This window comes from Rana temporaria, chromosome 2, assembly GCF_905171775.1.
Source record: "Rana temporaria chromosome 2, aRanTem1.1, whole genome shotgun sequence".
Taxonomy (NCBI): domain Eukaryota; kingdom Metazoa; phylum Chordata; class Amphibia; order Anura; family Ranidae; genus Rana; species Rana temporaria.
This window is the reverse complement of record NC_053490.1, coordinates 19,495,377-19,523,267: the sequence shown is the minus strand read 5'-3', so window position 1 is coordinate 19,523,267 and position 27,891 is coordinate 19,495,377. Positions and strand designations below refer to the sequence as shown.

Below are 27,891 nucleotides of genomic sequence, written 5' to 3'. Positions count from 1 at the left end.
TGCTGCACACTGCATCAAATTGGTCTGCATGGCTGTCATCCCAGAAGGAAGCCTCTTCTAAAGACGATGCACAAGAAAGCCCGCAAAAAGTTTGCTGAAGACAAGCAGACTAAGGATATGGATTACTGGAACCTGTCCTGCGGTCTGATGAGACCAAGATAAACTTATTTGGTGTCAGATGGTGTCAGGCGTGTGTGGCGGCAACCAGGTGAGGAGGACAAAGACAAGTGCGTCTTGCCTCCAGTCAAGCATTGTGGTAGGAGTGCCATGGTCTGGGGCTGCATGAGTGCTGCCGGCACTGGGGAGCTACAGATCATTGAGGGAACCATGAATGCCAACATGTATTGTGACATACTGAAGCAGAGCATGGTCCCCTCCCTTCGGAAACTGGGCCGCAGGGCAGTATTCCAACATGATAATGACCCCAAACACACCTCCAAGACCACCACTGCATTTCTAAAGAAGCTGAGGGTAAAGGTGATGGACTGGCCAAGCATGTCTCCAGATCTAAACCCTATTGAGCATCTGTGGGGCATCCTCAAACGGAAGGTGGAGGAGCACAAGGTCTCCAACATCCACCAGCTCTGTAATATCATCATGGAGGAGTGGAAGAGGACTCCAGTGGCAACCTGTGAAGCTCTGGTGAACTCCATGCCCAAGAGGGTTAAGGCAGTGCTGGAAAATAATGGTGGCCACACAAAATATTGACACTTTGGGTCCAATTTGGACATTTTCACTTAGGGGTGTACTCACTTTTGTTGCCAGCGGTTTAGACATTAATGGCTGTGTGTTGGGTTATTTTGAGGGGACGGCAAATTTACACTGTTATACAAGCTGTACACTCACTACACAACATTGTAGCAAAGTGTCATTTCTTCAGTGTTGTCACATGAAAAGATAGAAGAGAATATTTACAAAAATACTGTATATTTATATTTTTTATTTTATAAGGATGAATGTTATCCCATGGAAAATAAATCACTAATAGAAAAGCCACACAATAGAAGATGACATTTAATTTTTATGGTGCCCTTTGTACATAATTATGACCCAGTTTTTAGTTATACTTTGGTTGTCATTTGTTCCCAATGGGAATAATTAGTTAATTTGTCGAGCGTCATCTGTGGGAAGCTATTACTACTAACTGGTGGCCCCTTGGAATCCGGCTTGATTATCGAAAGAACTGCCTAATTAGATTGTCATGTATGATTATGCGCTGTGACATTTCTGAGGCCTATTGAGGCCATTAGAGGCTATAAAAAAGGGATCTACAACTTTGCCCTAAACACAATGTTAAGAATGAAGAAGAAGACAAGGGCTGCACCAGAACTACCACCCAACATACCACCCAACTTCCAGAAAGAGAACTTAAAATCCCATCAACCCATTTGCTGGACTACGGATCTCACAACAACATTCCTGTAAGTACAAATACAATGAAACTGCATTAATAATAAAATCAGAACATACACTATATTACCAAAAGTATTGGGACGCCTACCTTTACACGCACATGAACTTTAATGGCATCCCAGTCTTAGTCCGTAGGGTTCAATATTGAGTTGTCCCACCCTTTGCAGCTATAACAGCTTACATTCTTCTGGGAAGGCTGTCCACAAGGTTTAGGAGTGTGTCTATGGGAATGTTTGACCATTCTTCCAGAAGAGCATTTGTGAGGTCAGACACTGATGTTGGACCAGAAGGCCTGGCTCGCAGTCTGCGTTCTAATTCAAGTTCCTCCACCCCTTCTGGAATAATGGTCAAACATTCCCATAGACACACTCCTAAACCTTATGGACGGCCTTCCCAGAAGAGGTGAAGCTGTTATAGCTGCAAAGGGTGGGCCAACTCAATATTGAACCCTACGGACTAAGACTGGAATGCCATTAAAGTTCATGTGCGTGTAAAGGCAGGTGTCCCAATACTTTTGGTAATATAGTGTATTTACTAAATAAATTGTATTAAGCACAGTTATAATGTTAGTTTAAAACACCTAAATAAATTCCGGGTGCATTAAAACAAAAGGTGCTCTAGTATTAGAGTTTGGCCCGGATTCACAAAAGATTTACGACGCCGTCGTAAGTCCGAATGTGAGGCGTCGTATCTCTGCTCCTGATTCAAAGAATCAGATACGCCTCACTGTTGCCAAGATACGAGCGGTGTCGTATCTTGGGGTGCATATTTAAGCTGGCCGCTAGGGGCGCTTCCGTATATTTCCGCGTCAAATATGCAAATGAGCTAGATACGCCGATTCACGAACGTACTTGCCCCCGGTGTATTAAAATACGCTGTTTACGTAAGCCGTACGACCGGCGTAACTTTACCCCTCATAAAGCAGGGGTAAGTCATGTTAAGGTATGGACGTCGGAAACGTCGGAACAGCGTCGTATTTTACGTCATTTGCGTAAGTCGTACGTGAATGGGGATGGGCGTAGGTTACGTTCACGTCGACTAAGCATTGAGCCGACATAATTTACGGAGAAAATTCGACGTGATACTGAGCATGCGCCGTTCTTTAGGCGCTTTATTTACGTGGGGTCACGATTCATTTCCATACAACACGCCCCCTACCAGCCTACTTTGAATTACGCGGGCTTACGCCGGCCCATTTACGCTATGCCGCCGCAACTTACGGAGCAAGTGCTTTGTGAATACTGCACTTGCCTGTCTAAGTTGCGGCGGCGTAGCGTAAATAGGATACGCTACGCCCAACTAAAGATACACCATTGTATCTGAATCTGGCCCCCTGTTTTCTTAGGAGACAGCCACAGTTGGAGTAGAAAAGACTGTCCCTGACCAGCAGGTTGCAGAGAAGGATCCTTGTCCATGTCGGACCTCTTTAGAGAGACCACTGCTTCCACACCGATAGCAAGAATCCTTCTCCGCCATATGCAGGCAGGGGGCGGGTTTTCTAAGACTTTGGACACCGCTTGTTTTGATGGACCTGGAATGCATTTAGCTGGATTAAACTGAAAATTCAGTTGGGCGTTGAAGCAAATTTTGGGTCTGATTCAGCTTACACTGTCAGTGCCGGTGTGCAGGGTTCCCTTTCCTGTACAGGAAAAGTCTTGCTCATTTATTTTTCTATATCTGCACTTGAGTTGCCTTCATATTATATCAGGATAGTATATCAGGATTAACCAATAGTTCAGTCCATACCTCCCAACTTTTTGAGATGGGGACGAGGGACACCTATTAGTAAAAGTATGTAGGCATAGGACCAGGGCTGGGACAAGGAGTGGGCAGGAGGAGAAGCTGCCTTGGACACTGTGGTATCAAGTGAGGAGGGGGGACGATGAGATTAAGGGTGAGGGGATTTGTGTTGGGAGGTGCCAGGGGGTAATATTTGTTCTAGAAGGGGAAATTTGGGGTGGAGGGTGTTAGTCCTGGTGATTTAGTGGGATTTGTGAAGGGAGCGGGGATGGGGAAGAGGACTTGTGTTAGGAGGGGGGATTGGGGGAGGGGGGGTTGTGCTAGAAGAGGTGATATGGTAGAGGAGGTAGGAGAATTGTGCTAGGAGGGAATATTTTTTTTGGGGGGGGGGGGGGTATTTGGGGATGGGGGGGCAAAGATTTGTGCTGGGAAGTGAGATTTTTGCTGACACATAATGCTCATACATCTTGGAGGTGGGGGGCGCAGTTTGGCATGTTTACCCTGGGCTCTAGATGACTCTCTCCAAGCACTGCATAGGACACACCACTGTCACGCCCCCTAAAGGAGAATTATACAAAAAATAAATTAATTCAACTCACAAGTGTTTTTTTTTTTTTTTTTTAACACCACTACTATTTCTTTATATTGGCTTTTTAAATTTACAAATGCAACAATTTAGAATTTGGATGAAAGGTTTAGCACTGGGAAACACTGAAAGATAAATAGTGCATTTTATGTAGAGCTATACAGATCAGACCAAAATGAGGGGCAAATGAGGTGGAATGAGGGACAGAGAGATATTGCTCCAAATCAGTGACAGTCCTTCAAAATCAGGGTCAGTTGGGAGCTCTGGTTAAATCTGAGGTCCAGGCAGATAGAAAAATCACCAATGAATACTGTAACGGAACCCCAAATCGGACAGGGGTTAACGCCGTTTGAGATATTCCATTCCGAACCCAAGACAGCTATCGACACTCCACAATCCGGCGAACACGACCCATACAAATTCCCCCAGTAACAAGACACAACTCTGTTTGAGGTTCAAAACTAATAGACCCTTTATTGAGAAAATCAGGCTCGTATATACAGTTAGTAACCAAAATGAACAATGACTCAACTCCACTCACATCATCACACAAAGAGCCCAATACACATCTTTTTTGGTAGACATTCTGGCACCATCTCTGGCATAATTTACATGAGCTAAGTAACTAATCATTTACCCAGACAAGGTGACTCCGAGATATGACCTTCCAAGGTAGACATCCCGGCTCCTCTCAGCTGCTATACAATACACATTCTTTTAGTAGACATTCTGGCCTTTAGACTGCAATACAAAAAAAAAGGTATTTGTCCCTTCCTGATTTTTTATTTCTTTGCATATTTCTCACACCTAAATGTAAATCTAAGATGCAGTTTTTTAAATTATTTTTTCATTTATTAAGGGAAAAAAGCTGTTCAAACCTTCCTGGCCCTATGTGAAAAAAGGAATTGCCCCTTCCCATGCTGAATAATTAATGAACTGTGATTAACCACAATTTTTTGGAAAGCTGAGTTAAATTTCACTAGCCAGACCCAGGCCTGATTACTGCCAGATCTGTTGAATCAGGAAATCACATAAATAGAAGCTGTCTGATAAAGTGAAGCACGCTAACAGGTTACAAAAAGCCACACATCATGCCACAATCTAAAAAAAATGAAGAAGAGATTTGAAACTATGGGCCATATTCTCAAAGAATTACACCGGCGTATCAGCAGATACGCTGACGTAAGTCCGATTCTAAGGCCGTCCTATGTTTAAGTGTATTCTCAAACTGAGATACACTTAAACATGCCTAAGATACGACGGCCAGCGCCGTTGTATCTTAGGCTGCAATATCTACGCTGACCGCTAGGTGGCGTTTCCTTTGCGGTCAGCGTAGAATATGCAAATGACTAGTCACGCCGATTCTCTAACGCACGCTTGCCCGTCGTAGTGATTTTACGTCGTTTCCGTAAGCGATACGCGGCGTAAAGATAAACATGCCCCCTAGGTGGCGTACTCAATGTTAAGTATGGCCGTCGTTCCCGCGCCGAAATTTGAAAATTTAACGTCGTTTGCGTAAGTCGTCCGTGAATGGTGCTGGACGCCATTTACGTTACCGTCAAAACAAATGACGTCCGTGAGACGTCATTTAGCGCAATGCACGTCGGGTAATTTACCTGACGGAGCATGCGCATTACGATAGGCGCGGGAGCGCGCCTAATTTAAATGATCCACGCCCCCTACCAGGATCATTTGAATTAGGAGTGCTTGCGCGGGTGGACTTTACGCTACGCCGCCGCAAGTTTACAGGTAAGTGGTTTGGGAATCAGGCACTTGCCAGTTAAACTTGCGGCGGAGTAACGTAAAGGACATACGTTACGCCGCCTGAAATCTATATGAATATTGCCTAAAGTAATGTACATGTATCGGTCTAGGAAGGGTTTCAATGTCATTTCTATGGCTTTGAAACTCCAGCAAACTACGGGGAGAGCCATTATCCACAAATGGAAATAACTTGGAATAGTGGTGAACCTTCCCTGGAGCGGCCGGCCTACAAAATTTACTCCAAAAGCATGACGACGTCTCATCCAGGAGCTCATAAAAGAACCCAAAACAACATCTAAAGAACTGCAGGCCTCACTTGCCTCAGGTAAGATCAGTGTTCATGATTCAACAATAAGAAAGAGAATGGGCAAAAATGGCGTCCATGGAAGAGTTCCAAGGCCAAAGCCACTGCTGACCAACTAGAACACAAAGGCTCATCTCACATTTACCAAAAACATCTTGATTATTCCCAACACTTTTAGGCAACTATTCTGTGGACTGATTTTTGGAAGGTGTGCGTCCCGTTACATCTAGCATAAAAATAATACGGCATTTCATAACGAGAACATCATCCCAACAGTCACACATGGTGGTGGTAGTGTGATGGTCTGGGGCTGCTTTGCAGCTTCAGGACCTGGAAGACTTCCCATAATTGATGGAATCATGAATTCTGAGTTCTATCAGAAAATCCTAAAGGAGAATGTCCGGCCATCAGTTCCTGACCTCAAGGTCAAGTGCACTTGGGTTATGCAGCAGGACAATGATCCGAAACACAACAGCAAGTCCACCTCCAAATTGTTCAAACAAAGCAAAATTTAGGTTTTGGAGTGGCCTAGTCAAAGCTCGGACTTAAATCCAATTGAGATGCTTTATCATAACCTTACACAGGCCGTTCATGCTGGAAAACCCTCCAATGTGGCTGAATTAAAACAATTCTGCAAAGAAGAGTGGGCCGAAATTGCTCCACAGCAATGTGAAAGACTCATTGCCAGTTATCGCAAACGCTTGATTGCAGTTGTTGCCGCCAAGCATGGCACAACCAGTTATTAGGGGGCAATTACTTTTTCACATTTGTTTGATGATTTGAGTCATTTGAGTGTGACAAATATGCAAAAAAAAAAAAAAAAAAACAGAAAGGGGGCAAATATTTTTTCACAGTTCTGTATGTAAAAGTTTGTGGGTTTTTTGCTTGAAAATTACGTAGAACCTACAAAACATTATATATATATATATATATATATATATATATATATATATATATATTTTTTTTTTTAGCAGAGACCCTAGGGTATAAAATGACGGTTGTTGCAATTGTTTATGTCAGGCGGTATTTGCAGAGCAATTTTTCCAAACATGATTTTTTCCATGAATTAGGAAAGCAAAACACATTTTTTTTGGAATAATGTGAAAGATGATGGTACGCCGAGTAAATAGATACCAAACATTTCACACTTTAAAATTGCGCACACTCGTGGAATGGCACCAAACTTCGGTACTTATGTAGCACTACCCCCGCAGGAGCCGCTTAAATTTGTTCAGTCCGTTACCCTGTCTATCAACCCCAATAACAGTCTCAGCCCTCTCTGGCACACCTGGCAATAGTGTCAATGAGAAACACACACGTTATGATTATACACAGAAATTGTCTTTACTTCAATATTTCTGTGGTAAAGAGGAACAATATATACATTGCTCAAAAAAATTTAAAGGAACACTTTTGAATCAGAACTCCTGGGATATTGATCTGGTCAGTTAAGTAGCAGAGGGGGAGGGGTGTATACGGAAGGGGTTATTAATCAGTTTCAGCTGCTTTGCTGTTAATTGAAATTAACAACAGGTGCACTAGATGGGCAATAATGAGACGACCACCAAAACAGGAATGGTTCTTCAGGTGGAGGTGTCTGACATTTTTTTTTTCTACTCATCTTTTCTGACTGTTTTTCACTAGTTTTACATTTGGCTAGGGTCAGTGTCACTACTGGTAGCACGAGGCGATACTTGGACCCTATGAAGGTTGCACAGGCAGTCAAACTCCTCCAGGATGGCACATTAATACGTGTCATTGCCAGAAGGTTTGCCGTGTCTCCCAGCACAGTCTCAAGAGCATGGAGGAGATTCCAGGAGACAGGCAGTTACTCTAGAAGAGCTGGACAGAGACGTAGAATGTCCTTAACCATCTACCAAATGACCTCCAGCAGGCCACTGGTGTGAATGTCTCTGACCAAACAATCAGAGACAGACTTTATGGGGGTGGCCTGAGGGCCTGACGTCCTCTAGTGTGCTCTGTGCTCACTTCCGGACACTGTGGAGCTCGATTGGCATTTTCCATTGAACACCAGAATTGGCAGGTCCACCACTGGTGCCCCATGCTTTTCACAGATGAGAGCAGGTTCACCCTGAGCATATGTGACAGACATGAAAGGGTCTGGAGAAGCTGCAGAGAACTTTATGCTGCCTGTAACATCATTCAGCATGACCAGTTTGGTGGTGGGTCAGTAATGGTCTGGGGAGGCATATCTATGGAGGGACGCACAGACCTCTACAGGCTACACAATGACTGCCATTAGGTATCGGGATGAAATCCTTGGACCCATTGTAAGACCCTACGCTGGTGCAGTGGGTTCCTGCAGTGGGTTCCTCCTGGTGACCGACAATGCCCGGCCTCATGTGGTGATAGCATGTAGCCAGTTCCTGGAGGATGAAGAAATTGATACCATTGATCGGCCCCCACACTGACCTGACCTAAATCCAAAAAAAAACACCTCTGGGACATTAGGTTTTGGTCCATCCGGTGCCGCCAGGTTGCACCTCAGTCTGTTCAGGAGTTCAGTGATGCTCTGGTCCAGATCTGGGAGGAAATATCCCAGAACACCATCAGTCGTCTCATTAGGAGCATGCCCTGATGTTGTCAGGCATGCATACAAGCACCTGAGGACCATTTTGAGTTGTTGCAATGAAATTCCAGGAAAATGGACTAGCTTGCTGCATCATTTTTTCACCTTGATTTTGAATTGAATTCAGCCCTATGTAGGTGGATAATTTTAATTTCCATCAAATGATGTGCCATCCTTTCATTCCTAACACATTACCCCATCCATATCAGTATTGATATCCAGCATGAGATTTTTGCCCGTTGAGATCTGATATGTTTTCAAAGTGCTCCTTTAATTTTTGTTGAGCAGTGTATATTCAAGTAATGCAATTGGAGAGCACTAACTGAGATTATGTATAAAAGTGGTTGGTGCTGCGTTGTTCAGAGCTAGTGCAAAATAAAATATATATATAATATTTGCGTCTTCCTAACTGATGTTCCAAAAATCCAGGAAATGTTAATGACAATCCAAAAAAAGTTGCTAACGACAATCACTGAGGGGATATATGCATGAAATAAATACTGATGAACATAAGCGTAAAGTAATAGGTGCATTCACAGTATCCTGTCTGTATATAGCGTGTAACATATAAAGTGCAAATCAACCTCATATTATTATCCATGCCATGACTGCAATGTGCAAAAAAAGTCAAAAAGTGCAAAAGAATACAAGATGTGCACTGAAATATGCAACCGCAATGTGCATGGTTATAGATATTAGTCTATTTCAAACTTTTGTGCAAAGTAGCAATGTGCAAAAAAATTGCAATTTCATCTGTGCAAATGTGCAAAATTGTGCAGTTAAATCCTTCTTTGTGCTGTTTACACTCAGGTAGCAATGGCCTCTTGCCTTGCGGTTATGAGGCAACCGCATATAACACTGGCAATCATCAGTATTGGAGATTCGGTTAACAGATCCAGCTAGAGTTTTACTCCCAGGTGTGAAGAGATAAGGGGGGGGAAGGACTCCAATAGTGTAGTATTTTAAATAAAAAATTATTGGTTTAAAAACAATCAATGTACTCACATTAAAATTAAACTGTATGCATAGAACTCCACGAGAGCCAAGCTCGTATGCCAACATGGGGTCACGTGACTTCATCAGGGATAACAAACAAGAACTAGAAGTGTCCTTAAATAGTGTGTATAATTGGATGTAATGAGTGGCCATTTTCTAGAAGTCGTGATAGAGATATACTGTAGCAGCCATTTTGCTGTGGATGTTTGCGATGTAAACATCGCGGCCATATTGCGGTGGCCTAACAATAGAGCTAGAAGCCGGAAATATGGCGTGCAATATTTAAGATCTCAGGCGTTATACGTCATATTATTAACAGGCAATCTATACCATATGTACTAATTGTACATATATCCACATAGTGCAGGGTGATGGAGCAGCACCGGAACTGACATGAGTATAAAATTAAAGGTATCTCTTGGACATAACCAGACTGTGCATTGTAGTAAAGGAATACAAAGACAACAAGTTGGGCAGCCCTATATAGGTAAATAAATAAAAGGGAAAAAACATTAGACGGCTGAGTATGTATGTCAATCTTAAAGCGGGAGTTCACCCTAAAAAAAAATTTAACATTAGATTCATGCTCGTTTTGTCAAGGGGAATCAGCTAGTTTTTTTTAAAAACGAAGCAGTACTTACCGTTTTAGAGAGCGATCTTCTCCGCCGCTTCCGAGTATGGTCTTCGGGACTGGGCGTTCCTATTTGATTGACAGTCTTCCGACAGGCTTCCGACGGTCGCATCTATCGCGTCACGAGTAGCCGAAAGAAGCCAAACGTCGGTGCGGCTCTATACGGCGCCTGCGCACCAACGTTCGGCTACTTTCGGAAAATCGTGACGCGACGGAAGCCTGTCGGAAGACTGTCAATCAAATAGGAACGCCCAGTCCCGCAGCCCATACCCGGAAGCGGCGGAGAAGAGGTATCTCTAAAAAGGTAAGTACGGCTTTGATTTAAAAAAAACTACCCGATTCCCCTTGACAAAATGAGCATGAATCTAATGTTAAAAATTGACATTTCCGGGTGAACCTCCACTTTAAGAGAGAGTGTACGCTGGGAAACGTGACGTGCAATTATTCAGGGCAATAGGGGCAAACTGAGAAACAAATCCACGTGTAAAAAATGGTAAGATAATAGTATTCATTAAAATTGTAAAATTAATCATAAAATGTTTTTAAGATATTTTTTAAAAGATGTTTTTTTTTAAAAAACAGGGTATAAAAAAATCACTAAGAAAGCAGTTCAGATCAAATTCAATGTTGAGTCCATGAGGCGAGAGATTAAGAGCAATATAGCTCAATACTAGAACTGAATAGGCTGCTTTCAGGAGCAAGAGCAGAGGCAAGCACTTCAATAACAATAACGAACAATATGGCAATCTGTACCAGATTGGTTACCTTTACTCAGGTCGGCTCTTTGAGTCCAGGCAGAAGGAGAGCAGAGGAATGACCCTCTTTATGTCAGGCCTCTCTCTTCTGTCCACTGACACCACAGGCCCAACTCCAAACAGTGTATTCAAATCACTATTTAATGTCTTAACTTCCCAGATAAACTGTCCCGCACACCCACTGCATATACAGAGCTATGAGTAGGTGTGTGCGAGCTTATATGGCACTAGTAACTTCAGTTCTTTTGAAGAAGGATGAGGCTTTGTATCTTCAGCTAGCCACTCTCATTGGTGCACTTAAACTCCTGAAAAGCAGGGCCAAACAACACAACTGGCCTGGATTATCAAGTAAAGAATGCAGTATCTTCTTCAGCAAAGTGGAAGAACAATGGTGTCTGTATACAGTGGCCCAGATTCAAGAAGCACTTGCGCCCGCGCAACATTAGGTTACGCAGCGCAAGTGCTTACTTGCTCCGGTGTAACGAGTGCTCCTGATTCAGGAACCTTGTTACACCGACTGCAGGCTAAAATCTGCGCGGCATAAGGCTCTTATGCCTCGCAGATTTTAGGCTGCATTCTTGCGGGGGCCGCTAGGAGGCGCTCCCATTGTGTATCAGCATGTAGTATGCAAATTGCATACTACCACTGATTCACAAGCTTGCGCGGGCCCCGCGCAAGCCAGGTATGGAGTTTCCGTACGGCTACTTTTAGCGCAAGGCTGCCCCTTCTAATAGTAGGGGCAGCCAATGCTAAAGTATAGCCGGCCTCCCCGCGCTGTGAAATTTGAATTTCACGGCGTTTGCGTAAGTGAAACGTGAATGGCGCTGAACGCCATTCACGTTCACTTAGAAGCAAATGACGTCCTTGCGACATCATTTGGCGCAATGCACGTCGGGAAAGTTTCCCGACGGAGCATGCGCTGTACGCTCGGCGCGGGAGCGCGCCTAATTTAAATGATTCCCGCCCCCGGCGGGATCATTTAACTTGCGTGCGCTTACGCCGGGCAAATTTGCCGGCGCGCCCTCGCAATTCACGGAGCTACTGCTCCGTGAATCGAGGGCAGCGCAAAATATTTGCGGGGGCGCAGGGCAAAATCGTTGCCCTGCTCCCCCGCAAATATCACGCAATTCTACTTGAATCTGGGCCACTGTCTCTGTGAATGGATGCCTTTATCCTTTAGCTATGTGGCACTACAAGTGTCAGCATGATGACTAACATCAATGATGTCTGTATACAGTGTCCATTTAACTCTGTGTGCAGTGTCCTTGTTTCCTGCAAATGGGCAAAAGCCCTCTTACCCAATCCTGCGGCCAAGGCCCAAACAAATGTCCTGGAACAGTGACCCTTCTAGTGACCTGACTAGTCACCTCACACTGGATACTAAGTGTTAGGGTCAGCCTAAAGAATTGCATTGAGATTAGCTGTCTAGTTTTGAAGTATTATTAATTTTTTCACTTTTTTCAGAAGCTGCTCATGATGAACCTAACCGTATTCAGTACTTTCAATAACATCACCTATATAAGCAGCCAATACTATCAACTATATCAAAATGCAAAGTTAGTTTTTTTTGCCTTCATCATCTTCTGCTTCTGTTTCTTCATCTATTTCATCCTAGTTCTTCTAGTGGTTTACTTCACCACTCCTCACGTCCGGGAGAATGCACGATACATCCTCTTTGCTCATATGCTCATCAACGACACATTGTACCTCAGCCTTGGGCTGTTCCTGTGTTTAGGCTTTGGATTCCTTTTATATATTCCTGTACCCATCTGTTACGTTCTGGTGAACTTTGCTGCAGCTACATTTCGAATTACTCCGTACAACTTGGCCATCATGGCCTTGGAACGATACGTGGCTATTTGCTTCCCTCTCAAACACATCATGTTATGTACAGCCCGGAGATCATATTTTGCTATTGCAGCAATGTGGTTTGTTGGGTGGCTTCCCAATGTTGCTGATTTTATAATACTCATTTCCTCTGTCGAGGTGAAATTTTTCTCCCGGAATTTACTGTGCAGGCATCAATCATTACTTGTCCTACCAGCCCAAAACACCATACAATTCTCCACCTTAATTGGAAGTTTAATTCTGGTGTCTCTGGTCATTCTCTTCACCTACATCAAGGTTATGCTGATAGCTCGAAAAACTGGATCTGGGAAGTCTTCGGCCTCCAAGGCTGGTAGAACCTTGATCCTTCATGGAGTTCAGCTTTTTCTATGTCTGCTCTCTCTAACTTCTTCATTTTCAGAATTGTACCAAGGAGATTTTTATTATTTTGTGATTCTGATAAATTTTTTGATGTTCATGTGTGTGCCAAGACTTCTCAGCCCTCTTATTTATGGCATTCGAGATAGTGTGTTTAGTAAAAGCATTAAGAAGATGAAGATGTATTCTACCAACTAATAAAGCAATGAGTAAACCTTCATTCTCCAACAGTACCCACACATTTGTTATTGTCCAAGACTATTTTAGATTTTCTCTTCTAATCATTGTCCTGTGTGAAGGCCAACTTTGAATTTCCTGGACCAATTTCAAAATTACTTCAGTTGCCCCTTGCATGATCTGGAACATTCAGCACCTACACCAAACATCCTTATTGGTCAGGAGTATGGAGGCCACATTTTTTATCTATAGAACAGAAATAAAATTGTCTGGTGATCCAACCTGCTTATGTATGGGCCAACAGAAATGTAAATAACGCCACTGACTGACATTCGTTTTGAATCTCCAGCTGATGTTTTCCATTTTTTTTGGACATGCTCACATATTATTTCATACTGGTTCAAAACCTACTAGTCTCCAAGATTGACTTTCTTGATCCCAACACATCAGAGATATAATAGTGGGGGATGCTTGAACCTTAACTATCTTCCACCTCTGCCAAAACCATGATTCGTCAGAAAAAATTATTCTCCTGCAATGGAAAAATTCCAATCCCCCTGGCATTAGTCAAATGGTCATAATAAATGATTTGCTATGTAAATATAAAATAAAATTTAACAGCAGAGTCTGTCCTCAATTTTTTTTACAAACTTGGGAAACCATGTGTAGCACCCTCCTCGTTAGGTTACTAAGATATTAGGCATATTTAGTTCTATTTGTAGCAGTTGTTGATTTTTATTTGGCAGTTCTGAATTTTACAGGCTGCAAGTTTTCTAGAAAGATTTAGAACATAGGGAGTGAAGCAAGGCAAATGGGCATTTATATTTATTGTGCTGCAGCCAATCCCTGTGGAGGTAGGCCCAGAAGGAGCTGAAGAGCACATAAATAGTCGCAGGTTTAGAACAGTAGGGTCAGCCTGTTAAGGTATTCCACCTGTCTGGAAGGGGGTGCTCCTTTACATTACACAGCCCCCTACACCTCTGAACCCTTTACATTACACAGCGCCCCCCACACCTCTGGGCCCATTTACATTACACAGGACTCCCCCACACCTTTAGACCCCTTTACATTACACAACTTTGCACCTCTGGACCCATTTACATTACAGAGGGCCCCCCAAACCTCTGGAGCCCTTTGCATTACACAACCCCCCATACCCCTGGATCCCTTTACATTACACAGCCACCCCTACACCTCTGGACCCTTTTGCATTACACAGCCCCCCACACCTCTGGATGCCTTTTGAATTACATAGCCCCCCACACAATATCTCTGGACCCCTTTTGCATCACATAGCCTCCCCCCCACAGCATGCAGAGGGGGAGACACAGGAGAGTGAAGCAAGGTTCAGCAGTGCGTTATACAGAGTGCAGAGTACAAGGTTCAGGAGTGCGTTGTACAGAGTGCAAGGTTCAGGAGTGCATTGTACAGAGTACAAGGTTCAGGAGTGCGTTGTACAGAGTGCTCCAGCATAGAGAGTACAAGGTTCAGGAGTTAGTTAAACTGCAAAGACACCATTTAATTAAACGTAGAACACTTATCTTAAAATCTTGATTAGAAGCATACAGGAGCAGGGGCAAGAATGGTGGCATAACAAATGGATAACAAATAATTGTAGCCTATAGCAGGACATGCAGCAGTGTAAACATCTTTCCAGCATAGCCAGTGATTGGTGGGCATGCCGGGGGCGTACGGATGCAATGAGAGTAAAGCCCTGTACACATGGGCGAGAATCCCCTCGAAAAAAAACGTTGTTTTTCTCGACGGGATTCTTCTCAAGCTTTCCTTGCATACACACTGTCAAGGCAAAATTTTGTTGTTCTAAAACGCAGTGACTTACAACACGTACGACGACAGTATAAAGGGGAAGTTCGATTCCAATGGCACCACCCCTTGGGCTGCTTTTGCTAATCTCGTGTTACCACGTGTTAGTAAAAGTTTGGTGAGAGACGATTCGCGCTTTTCAGTCTTTGTGCTTTCAGTTTGTTTTCTGCGGTTCAGTTTGTGCTTGTGGGTTCGTATCTTGTCTTTCAGGGAGTGTAGTCAGGTCGTATCGGTTTTCAGTGCGTTCTTGTCTGCTTGTTTCTGATTTTCAGGTTGTTCTTCATAGGCCTTGCTGTTCTTCAGTGTGTTCTGTTTAGTTTGTTGTGATCAGACGACCGTAGTCATGTTGCGGGTACATTCTCGTCATAGAGTTCATGCTGTGCAGGCGCTTGGTGTTGGTCTTCTTGTCTTTTACCAAGACCAGTTCATGAACAGGGTGAGGAGGAGTTCATGGACCAATAATTGGTTACTTCAGTGGGACCAATTCTCTCACATGCCTCTGTTGCGGGAGATCCAGGAGAATAACCCTGATGACTACAGGAATTGTCTCAGGAAGTCTGACCCCGTTTTTCAGCATCTCTTGGCTTTGGTGTCCCCCTATATCACCAGGCAGGACACCTTTATGGGGGAAGCCATCACAGCTGAGCAGAGGCTAGTCACTACGTTGCGATACCTGGCGACAGGGAGAAGTCTGCAGGACCTAAAGTTCACGACAGGCATCTCCCCCCAGGCTCTGGGACTCGTTATCCCAGACACCTGTTCTGCCATCATCCAAGTCCTGCAGAAGGACTATATGAAGGTAAGTTTTCTCCTTTAACATCACATTATATGTATTTAATGCTTGCTAATATATTGTAATTTTTTTTATCCTAATTACCATGATTGTAATATGCTGTAAATGTCCCCTTTGTCCCCATGCATGCTGTAATTTTTATGTTCACATTAAATTCTAAGTGTTTTTTGGGTCCCAAACTCATCTAGCCCCCCCTGAATCTGATAATTGGGCCTTCTATTTTTGTCTTAAAATAATCCCTAAAATAAATGTTATAATGATGTTGGCCAATAATCTTTTTGTATAATCTACTAGCAATGTTATGTACAAAAGTACTTTGTTTTTATCTTGTTTGACTCCACAGCTTCCTTCCACGCCACAGGATTGGCGTGCTGTGGCATCCGAGTTTGCCACGCGGTGGGACTTCCCCAACTGCGGAGGGGCAATCGACAGGAAGCACGTCCGCATTATGCCATCACCCCGTTCGGGTTCTTATTACTTTAACTACAAGGGGTTTGATAGCATTGTGTTGATGGCGGTGGTGTCAGCACAGTATGAATTCCTCTATGTTGATGTGGGGAAGAACGACCGGATGTCGGATGAGGGAGCCTTCAGCCAGATGGAATTTGCTCTTCGTCTCCATCAGTCTGTTGTTGAAAAAGGAGTGCCTTACCATCGCAGCGCGCCAGCTCAGGAAAAGCGTCCATTACCAGGTGACGCCAACCTGCTGCCATCCGTGCTTTGCTTCTCAAGCCTCGGTCTGACGCTGAGTTCTTCCAGATGCCGGCTTCCACCTGATGGAGTGATACCAGCCCAGCGAGCGCCGCCGCAGCTGCTTGGATTCAGGAAGCAGGTTGTAGAAGTGGTCACCCTGAATTCATTTGGAAATTGATATGCTTGTTTTTACACACCTGAATGTGAGTGCATATACTATATCCTAATTAAAGTGTTTATCCAACGTCTACTCTTAGAGGCGCCTCTCTTCTTGTTGCTCTTCGTCTCCAGAGTGATGATCTTGCATTGCCACCGGATGCTGAGAATGTAGAAGGACTCCCCTTTGTGTTTCTGGCTGATGAAGCCTTTGGACTGGGACCGCATCTCCTGAGGCCATTCCCCCAGAGGACCCTCACCCCAGAGAGGAGGATATTGAATTACCGGCTGGCCAGAGCCGTAGAGTTGTGGAGAATGCCTTTGGGATAATGGCCAGCCGATTCCGCCTATTTTTTACTTCCATACACATGGCGGAGTATAAAATAAACTACACAGTGTTTTGCTGCTGCATTCTCCACAATTTTTTTGCGTAGACTTTCGCCAACTTATATGGCCACAATTGGTGAGGCCGGGCTTTCAGCAGAGAATACCCTGCCGGGCCTAGAATCTGGCCATCCTGGCTTGTTCCCCCAAAGCGGCCGTGCAGTTCGGCAGCAATATTTGGAATATTTCACCGGTAGGGGGGCCATTCCTATGCCAGGCAATCTCTAACCTTTTAAAAAAATAAACAAATCTGCCTAAATTTAATTTTTGATGTATTGCTTGTGTTTCTTATAGCTGTCTCCTAGTTTTTCCAAGTGTACCTTAGGAAATAACAACCATTTCACTGGTAACACCAAAACTAAACACCAAAAAGGTTATAGCGGATTTGATAAAAAAAGAAGCCACACTTTGTTGTTCCAAATTTTTACTCTGTGCACATTCACACATGGTCTTTAGAACATTTTTAGGGGTATTATTATTTTGTTTTGTTTTGTTTGCCATAAACAGGCATGTTTTTTTTAAAGAAAATACAAAACTCTCAATAACATACCCGAAAATAAAATATTGTAAACCTAGGCAATATCTCAGACATTCTAGTTTTAGAAAAATGTCTATCTGCCCTTCATAAGATGGGTTGTTGTCACCCCTGAACAAGCCAAAATTTGAAGATGCACACAATTATTTGAGATTTAAAATTTCCCTATTGTCAACATGTGCTATCTGCCATCATGGGTGATCAATTGATGTGTTTTGGGAGTGCAACCTCTTCTTCCTTTCACCTACTTGAGTTGTGAGGAAGGGGTTGCACCCACAAAACAAGTACATGGATGGCAGATAGCACATGTTGACCCACTGTGTGCATCTTCAAATTTTGGCTTGTTTGAAAGAGTGCACTTTTTTTTTTTTTTTAAAAGGGAGAGTTTTATTCTATTCGCCCCAAAACATCAATGATGTCCTTAAATGTTTGCTCCATCACCTTCATCTTTTTCTTTATGACGTCCATTTCCCTACTACACGCCATTATTTGTTGGATGATTCTTTGGGCACTAGCACTTGAGAAACGAGGCCTTTCTTCAACAACATGTTCATCCCCTAAAAATTTTTTAAAAAGTAGTATTATAAATCTGCAGGCCTACATCTCTTACCTGAAGCTGTGGTGACAGACACTGACCTGTTGTGGTGACAATTTCAACTTCTCCTTCCTCCACATCCTGGGTTTGGGGTTCTTGCTCAGGTTGGTGTTCTCTCTGAGGTGTGGGGTTCCTGGGCGCCATGGAGTGGTGTCCTCCCAGTCTTCTCTCCCCTATGAGAATGAAACAAAAGCACACAGATATTTGAGGGCAAAAATAGGAATATGAAACATTGCTTGGAAGTGGGGTACAAGTGTCTGTTTGGGCAGCGTTACAAGCTAAAGACATTATTTTTCCAAACCCAAATCTTGACTACTCACCCTTTTGGGACAAGTTTCACACATGTAGACACCCCAAGTATCCACTGGAGCACCTGTGTGGGACACCCTAAAAAGGTTGTACTGGTGGCCCACACTAGTGCTCCTGAGTGAAGATGTGTAAACATCTGCTGAGTGTCCTCTCCTTTACACTGATTCAAGTTTGCATTTCATTCTAGTTACAAACACATCATCTAGACAACAATGTAATAACATTTATGGAATGCAAACAGGCATGTCTAAATTCTTTTTTACCCTGTATCTTCCAAAAACATTGTATGTAGTGGGCGAACGATGTGTCTGTAACGACCGATTACTGTGCCCACTCAATTTTTTAAGATGACATTTTCTAAGGTTCAATAGTAAAAAGCAACAACATGGAGCAACATGCAAGTTCTGAAATACAATAATAGGGACAAAGGAGAAGTACTTACTTTTTTCAAGTATTCTCTTAATACTCCTTAACTGCTCCGACTCCCTCAGTTTGAGGTCAGACCACCTCTTTCTAAGCTGCTCCTTTGATCTTTTCACCCCAAATTGTGCCATGATCAGGCGTCGGGCTTGAAGACCAATTGCAATAGCAGTGGCAGGACAGGCATACAGGCTGTCACTTCTGGCAGATGACACAGGCTCTCCTGAGGTGCGGAGTCTAAGTACTTGCTGGTTTCCCCCAGAGCTCCTGATGGTGGAGATGGATTTATCTGCAAGCTAGTACCAGGTCACAGTCCTCAAGTTTGCCCCACCAGGGTGTGAGCAAGCCGGGGTCCAATAGCGGATAAACAGACAAGGATGAAACAGCAGCGTGCTCAGTAAACAAGCCAAGGAATCAATCACGAGTGGCTGAAGGTTGGGATCAAGCAGAAGAGTAGTCAAAGAACAGGCCGAGGGTCAAAAACGGGTGGTTGCAGATTGGGATCAGGCAGTAGAGTAGTCCAGGAACAGGCCAAGGGTCAAACATGGGTGGTTGCAGGTACAGATGGCAGCAGGAACGACAACAGCAAGGCAAAGAGGAAGTGCTGAGACAAGGCTTTTATAGGAAGTTCATGGGAGGAGCAAGGGGTTCAAGGTTCTAGGTTCAACAGCAATCAAGACACCAAGCAGAGTAGTCTAATGGATCAGATAGGTTTATCTAGCAGATCAGGCAGAGAACTGTCCAGCATCACAGATAGCTCAGTGGGAAGAGTCAATGCCAGACACAGAAGAGGTCCCAGGTTCAAGCCCAGGTCCTGACAAAATGTCTCTTCAGACTTTTGACAACTTTCTTCATGATTTTGTCCTTCCTTAGATCAGGGTGGGTGTACGGCCCATGCTTGCCATCATGATCTGATTTTCTCAACATGTCCGCCATTTCCGCAAAGGACATGTTAGATGCCTTGTATCTCCTCCTTGATCGCGTCGTTTCCTCATCAGGCTCTGGGCTTGTCTTGTCGTTCGACGATCTATTAATTGCAGACCCCTGCATAGTTCTTTTTATTATTTTTATTCATAGTTCCACATCTTTTTTATTTTTTGTTAAATTTCCTTTTTTTGTTTTTTTATCAAGTTATCACAAAAATGTTTTTTCTTTTTTTAAGATCAAGTTATCACCACAACATTTTTATCCCCCCCCCCTCAAGGAGGTTGTGTCCTTTGTTAATTACACATTGTATTTCTGAAATGTTTTATGGCTATTCACCAGAAAAACACAATAGACAAGTATTTAACTTAAATAAAATCTCCATTTATTCTGGATCCAAAATTTTTTAACATGAAGGGCAACAATTGAGCACTCAGCCAAATCTATGCAGACTTTGGGCCCAAAGGCACATTCCACCATGATCAACAACAAAATCAATAACATGAGGAGTCCCTCTAATTTGGGTCACAATGTGCTCCCCAAATCCCAGAAATCAGAAGCAGCAGATGTCATACATGACCCCAAGCTGTGGTACTACAACAACAACCTTCGTTTTCTGGCAGATCAGCTTGAAGTCACGGATTCACTTTCTGGTCTTCCTTGCAGCCTTCCTTCCACGACCCCTTGCAGGTGGTGAGAATGTGGCAGCAGGAGGAGGAGACTGGGCCGGGTCACTGAGTTGTGTGTTCTCAGTCAGCAGGCCCCTTCTTTCCCTCTGATTCACAGAAGCAAAAATATCCTCTGCCAGGGCCCGTTGTCACTCATAATTTTTTTGCAGTTGGTCAGCAAGGTAGGTGCTGTAGCCCTCAACAGAGTTAAGGGGGGCCCTCATGTTGGAAGCTGCCTCCCTAATGACCTGCAGACACTCCTCCTCCAGCTGGGACATGCGCCTCAGTCTTTTTTTTTTTTTAAGTACTATGGTCTAGCATGGCAATGGCCCCCCTACCCGTGAAGTACTCAACATATCTATCACGGGCATCTCGAGCAGCTCGGGGGGCCAAGCTAGTACAGCCAGTGTCCAGGCCAGTCAGGTTCTCAGATGATTGTCTGGCCTCAGGCCCAATGTTGGAAAGGTAGGTCTCTGAATGCCTGCGCTAATAATTATGAAAAATGCAGCAGGTAAAAATGACAGTGTTCAGTTTATATTCCGCTATGTGTATGGCTGTCTGGAACAGGCGGAACCGGCTGGCCATTATCCCCAAGGCATTCTCGACAACCCTTTGGGCTCTGGCCAGCCGGAAATTAAAAACCCTCCTCTCCGGGGTGAGTGTCCTTTGGGGAAAGGGCCTCATGCGGTGTGGTCCAAGCCCGAAAGCTTCATCCGCGACAAACACAAAAGGGAGTCCCTCCACATTGTCTTCATCCCGTGGCAGGGCCAGGCCACCAGTCTGGAGACGTTGAGCAAACTCCGTCTGCGCAAATACTCCGCCGTTGGACATCCGGCCGTTCTTCCCCACGTCCACATACAAAAACTCGTACTGTGGCGACACCACCACCATCAACACAATACTATGAAAACCTTTGTAGTTGAAATAGAATAACCCCGAACGGGGTGGCGGCACTATGCAGACGTGTTTTCCATCTCTTGCCCCTCCGCAGTTATTAGAGAAGTCCCACCACTGGGCCAATTGGGAAGCCACAGTCTGCCATTCCCGTGGCATGAAAGGAAACTGTGAAGTCAAACAAAAATAAAAATTTGTACTTTGGCACATAAACATTGCAATCACAATACAAAAGACATCCTTGTCCAACATCAGTATAACATTTATTAGTGGAGTGAGAATTTCATGCCAAAACTAAAATAGGCCCACTTATCAGACTCCTCACCCCTCTGATAGGCCATTAAACATTTTAAGGAGGGGGGGCAAAACTACAATGGAGCAGACAAAAAACAAGTTGGAAACAGACTAGGCTAGGTGTGTTTGGGCCTAGGATAGCATGCTGGACAGGTTAGTGAAGGGAAATATGCATGTAGGCCAAAAATGGATCATTCAAAGCTAACAACATGCATGGGGACAAAGGGGACATTCACAGCATATTACAATCATGGTAATTAGGGAATGATGCAAGAAATACAAGACATTAGCATACATTAAAGACAGTGGGCCAGATTCAGGAACATCAGCGGATCTTTGGTCCGGCGCAGTGCATCTTTTTTACACTGCGCCGGAGCAGCGCAGAGAGGCATGCTAGTGATTCAGGAAACTTTTTTCCTGTCTCTTGCCCCGGCGTGGCGGATTTTACACGGCGTAAGGCGGCGTAGAATAAAATGGGTGGCTCCCTATGCTAATGAAGCGGGGAGCGTGGCGCAGGGGTCACGCCGGGGCGCATCTTAGACCGCACATGCTCAGTGACATCCAGGGGTAAATGCCCCAATCTGCACATGCTCAGAACTGCGCCCCGGCGTGGTCCCTGAGCTCCGCCGACCCACTACCAAAGCCCAGTCCATGAATCAGCCCAGACTTCCGCCCTGCAGGTGCAAATGTACTGAAGCTTTTTTTTTCCAAGCTAGGTGGTTTGCATTGTGGTGGGGCAGTTATGGCTGATGAGGAATTCTCAGGTGGGCGGATGACCAATTTCAGCCCAGAGGAGAGGGCTGTAATTATTGAGGGCCTCTCCCAACATGGGGACCGCCTCTATGTGTTGTCCAGCAAGTGTTGTTGCTCAGGTCGTTTGTAACGCTGCTGCTTTAGCTGCTCTCCAGCTGACCTCTGCAAGTTTGGTGTAAAGTTACCCCTGCTTTATAAAGGGTAACTTTCCGCTGCAAACCAGAGTTACACGCACCGGGAGTAGCCTGCGCCGGCAATTCGTAATTTGCTGAATCGGACCAACTCCCTCATTTGCATATTTAAAATAGAAAAACCAGGGCCGCGCTAGTTCAGACCAGCGTAAATAGGCGCCCACGCCGCACCGGCGTGGAAAGGTCCAAACGAAAAAAAAAATCTACGTTACGGCGTAATATTGTTTGCTGAATACGGCGCGGAGATACGCCGGCGCAAATTGGCATTTACGCCGCGCATCTCAGTCTACACCGGCGGAAATTGTTCCTGAATCTACCCCATAGATTGTGATGTGAAAGGAGACAACTTACCTTAATATAGACCTTCTGCATCACTTGTATGATGGTAGAACACTTAAAACAGAAAGCAACCAGGTACAGCAAGGCCTGTAAAGAACGAACTGAAAAACAGAAATCGAGCGGACAGGAACACACTGCAAAACAGATACGACCTGACTGCAAGCACTGAAAGACAGATACGAACCCACAAGCACAAACTGAACCCGAGAAAACGCTCTGCAAAGCACGGAGACTGAAAATCGCGAATCAGTTCTAACCAAACTTTTACTAACACGCGGTAACACGGAATCAGCAAAAGCAGCCCCAAGAGTGGCGCCATTGGATTTGACCTTCCCCTTTATAGTGCCGTTGTACGTGGTTTACGTGACTGCGTTCTGACACGATCGTTTTTTTAACCGATGGTGTGTAGGCGCGACTAACCATCAGTCAGCTTCATCGGTTAACCGATAAAAACGGTCCATTCTCATCGGATGGACCGATCGTGTGTACAGGGCATTAGGGGTAGGTCTGAAATGAGGGGAAGCGCTGCTGATTTTATTATCCAATCATGTGCAAGCTAAAATGCTGTTTTTGTATTTTCCTTGCATTTCCCCTTCGGATCCACAGCGACTGCACTTCCAAGTGCACTTTCAGCGAAATTTCAAGTGCGCTTTGTACTTGTAGTGCAAAGTGGATTTGCCTTTCCTAAATAACCCCCAAGGTGTCACACTCTACTCAGATAATTAACTCAAAACACCTGTAGAGGTTTCCTGAGCCTTTAAATGGTCTCTCAGTCTGGTTTAGTAGGTTACACAATCATGGGGAAGGCTTCTGACAAGGCAGTTGTCCAGAAGACAGTCATTGACACCCTCCACAAGGTGAGCAAGTCACAAAAGGTCATTGCTAAAGAAGCTGGATGCTGTATACAAGCATTTTATTGAAAAGGTGAGTGGAAGGAAAAAGTGTGGTAGAAAAAGGTGCACAAACAAAAGGGATAACCGCAGCCTTGAGAGGACTGTGATGGGCCATTCAAAATTTTTTGGGCGATTCACAAGGAGTGGACTATGGCTGGTGTCAGTGCTTCAAGAGCCACCACACACAGACATGGGCTACAACTTTCGCATTCCTTGTGTCAAGCCACTCCTGAACCCGAGACAATGTCAGAAGCATCTTACCTGGGCTAAGGAGAAAAGGGACTAGACTGTTCCTCAGTGGTCCAAAGTCCTCTTTTTGAGTGAAAGTTAAAGGGGTGGTTCCCCCTAAAACAAATTTCTAACAATACATTCGTAAGACAGCTTACACTGCGGGTAGGCTGGCTTTTGTTTTGTTTTTTTAGTACATACCTCGATATCGTCATTTCGTCCCTTGGCGGTGGGCGTTCCTAGTTGATTGACGTTCCTCCGACGGGCACAAATGTGACGTCACGACTTTCCGAAAGAAGCCGAACGTCGCTGCGCAGGCGCCGTATAGAGCCGACTCTATATGGCGCCTGCGCAATGACGTTCGGCTTCTATCAGAAAGTCGTGACGCGCAGTATGCGCCCGTCGGAGGAACGTCAATCAACTAGGAACGCCCACCGCCAAGGGACGAAATGGCGATATCGAGGTATGTACTAAAAAAACAAAACAAAAGCCAGCCTACCCGCAGTGTAAGCTGTCTTACGAATGTATTGTTAGAAATTTGTTTTAGGGGGAACCACTGCTTTAATTTTGCATTTTATTTGGAAATCAAGGTCCTAGAGTCTGGAGGAAGAGTGGAGAGGCACAGAATCCAAGTTGAATGAGGTCCAGTGTGAAGTTTCCACAGTCAGTGATGATTTGGGGAGCCATGTCATCTCCTGGTGTTGGTCCACTGTGTTTTATAAAGTCCAAAGTCAGTGCAGACCTCTAACAGGAAATTCTAGAGCACTTCATGCTTTCCTCTGCTGACCAGCTTAATGGAGATGCGGATTTCATTTTCCAGCAGGACATGGCATCTGCCCACACTGCCAAAAGTACCAATACCTAGTTTAATTTTTTATGGTATCACTCTTCATGATTGGTCATCAAACTTGCCTGACCTAAACCCCATAGAGAATCTGTGGGGTATTGTCAAGAGGAAGATGAGAGACACCAGTTCAGCAAAGGCATATTAGAGGCAAGAACTCTTAGGCCTCGTACACACGATAGGATAGCCAGAGGACAACGGTCTGAAGGACCGTTTTCATCGGTCAAAACCGATCGTGTGTGGGCCCCATAGGTTATTTAACCTTCGGTTAAAAAAATAGGAACTTGCTTTAAAATTTAACCGATGGACGCCTAACCGTTAGGTCAAAACCGATCGTTAGTACGCACGACCATCGGTTAAAAATCCACGCATGCTCAGACTAAATGAGGGGACAGGAGCGCTCGTTCTTGTAAAACTAGCGTTCGTTTTGGAGATAGCACATTCATCACGCTGTAACAGACAGAAAAGCGCAAATCGTCTTTTACTAACACAAAATCAGTTAAAGCAGCCCCAAGGGTGGCGCCATTGGATTTGAACTTCCCCTTTATAGTGCCGTCGTACGTGGTTTACGTGTCCGCGTTCTGACACGATCGGTTAATTAACCAATGGTGTGTAGGCGCGACGGACCATCAGTCAGCTTCATCGGTTAACCGATGACACCGGTCCTTCAGACCGTTCTCATCGGATGGACTGATCGTGTGTACAAGGCTATAGTCTCTTGATAAAAGTAGCACAAATGGAGCAAACAGCTAAACATCTCTTCTACTGCGTCCCTGTGGCCCCTGATCCCAGTTCCACTTGCCTGCAGAATGCTAGCCCACCTGGCTGCCACCAGCCATGCCTGGCTGCTCTTCCTCCCAGCCCTCCCGACTGACTCTCTGCACCAGTCTTGACCTGACTGGCATACACACATGGAGAATCCCCGGGGCAAGGTTAGATGAAGACTTGGCACACCACAGTTGTGGCAAACTAAACTGGGACAGAGGCTTTTAGAGGGGACTGCAGGCTAGCCTATTGCCTTCCGACTATGGGCCCTAGCTTTTAAAGGAACACTACACTTTGGGAGTTGTATGCCTGGGGGACCCTTGGAGTGGTATTGTTTCTGATTTAAGTCCATATCTCCACACACACAGATTCTGGGAATCTAGGCCCAGGATCCATATTTAGGACCAAGATGCCCCATTACCAACAATGACTGCTTCATACTGTGAGACTCATAGCAGATGTTAATATCATCAGCTCAAGCCACCTGTCTGGGGTCTCGAGCTATATTTTTTTTATTTTAGGTAGGTCTCTCCCATGGTGTGCCTCATACGTGTCTTGCAAATTAACTCGCCTATTGTTTCTGTCTGTCTGCTAGGAAAATATTGTGGGATGTTATGTGTTTTTACTTATGATAATGTGTAATGTACTTTGTTGTGACCTTGGTGTTGGGCAGTCTGGCCTGGAATGAGATCTCTGATTAATCACAACATTGTCTGGGTGGCTAGTTGGTTAATTACCTTAATATTTATATTATAGGTTTGTTGTCGTTTAGCTATGGTAATTATATTCCTGTTTACAGTTTGTATTGTTAGGGTTATATGATCGGGGGGTTATATCCTCCTGTGGGGTATAAAGTATGCATCTAAGTTTCAATAAAAAAGTAATTCCTTTGGCATTTAGCTTACATCTTGTTTGTGTAAAATGTTTGCGGTAAAAAGGGCTGGTATTAGCTCTCAGTCGAATCGGAACTGTTTGGAGGGTAGGAGGTACTGATTGGAAGCACCTAATCAGGAGGTGCCAAGCGGTTCCATCACAGTGGTCTTTAAGAGAGCACTATTACAGCTGACAGTCTCTACCCTTGTCTTGTCCCATTGCCTCTGCTTGTTCCTTCCCGCTGCCTCTCTGGCATGAATTCCTCCAACTGCCTCCTGTGGTGGGATCCTTTCAGGCCAGCTTTCCTGAGCTCCCAGCCTGAGGTAAACCCCATGGTAAGGGGTCCCTCAAGGGCCACCGACTGCCTCCCTCAGTACTGCTTCTCCATCTTCCACCTGAACTCCCTTGCTGACATGGTCCATGTCTATTTATGATTTTCCCCAGTCCCCTGCCAGGCCCACTCCTGGGGATTTAATATTCAAGACAGCTTCTCCTCACCTCCACCCACTAGTTTTAGAATGTTCTCCAACTTTCCAGATACCAGGGGGAGGCACCAGAGAGCTGCCTGGATGAGTCATCCAGCCCTGGCCTCTAATAACCCTAACCCCATTCAGTCCCTCAGGTTTATCCCAGAGCCAGACAAATGCTTTTACATGCACTACGCTTCCAGTAGCACACACTAGAGCAGTGGTTCCCAACCTGGGGGTCAAATGATGATTTGCCAGGGGTCACTTAATTCTGGGCTGTTCCTAAAGCCTGCACCGCTCTCCTAGCCTTTTTGCAGCCGCCCAGCAGGGCTGTCCCTGGAGTCTGAGGCTGCCCACTCAGTCTCTTCACAGAGACTAGAAGTCAGCTGACTGGTTAAGGCATAGGTGTCACTGCTGCGGGACACCACAAAGTCGGAGACACAGTGAGTAACACTACCTGCGATTATAGTTGCTATAAACAACAAGAAAGATGGCTAGAGAGAGTGATGGGAAAAAAATAAAAATTAGGATAGAGAGATAAAAGGGAAAGAAAGGATAACAAAGAGAAAAACTGGTACATCCTAAAATGTAGCATAATGGGATTTAATACCCTGAGTGGAAGAGACTCGGGGAGCGCTAAATGTCCATGGGTTAGGGGCACAAATTACTTGTCTTGCCTTGGGTGCCGACAACACACGCTACAAAATAATTTTACTGTTAGGGGTCCCCACAGCTTGAGAAATTTTATCAAGGGGTCACGGCACTAGAAGGTTGAGAACCACTGCACTAGAGGGTGCTACATACATCTGCAGTATCAATTTGCAAAAGCCTAAAAGGAAAGGCAGGACCTCTCTTACTGCTACATAGGCACTAGGGACAAGTTTAAGG

At 44.6% G+C, this 27,891-nt stretch overlaps 1 protein-coding gene across 1 annotated transcript; it reads left to right on the top strand.

The window, feature by feature from the left end:
* Window positions 1–1,123: 1,123 nt before the first annotated feature.
* Window positions 1,124–13,715, top strand: LOC120928498 (odorant receptor 131-2-like). The gene is made up of 2 exons (XM_040339593.1): window positions 1,124–1,421; window positions 12,244–13,715. Exon 2 carries the CDS (start codon window positions 12,253–12,255, stop codon window positions 13,180–13,182), a length of 930 nt encoding a protein of 309 aa, XP_040195527.1. The 5' UTR covers window positions 1,124–1,421; window positions 12,244–12,252; the 3' UTR covers window positions 13,183–13,715.
* The last annotated feature ends 14,176 nt before the right edge of the window (window positions 13,716–27,891 follow it).

Excerpts from the sequence above, each read along its gene's own strand:
- LOC120928498 (XM_040339593.1), top strand. The coding sequence starts at position 12,253 with ATGATGAACCTAACCGTATTCAGTACTTTCAATAACATCACCTATATA.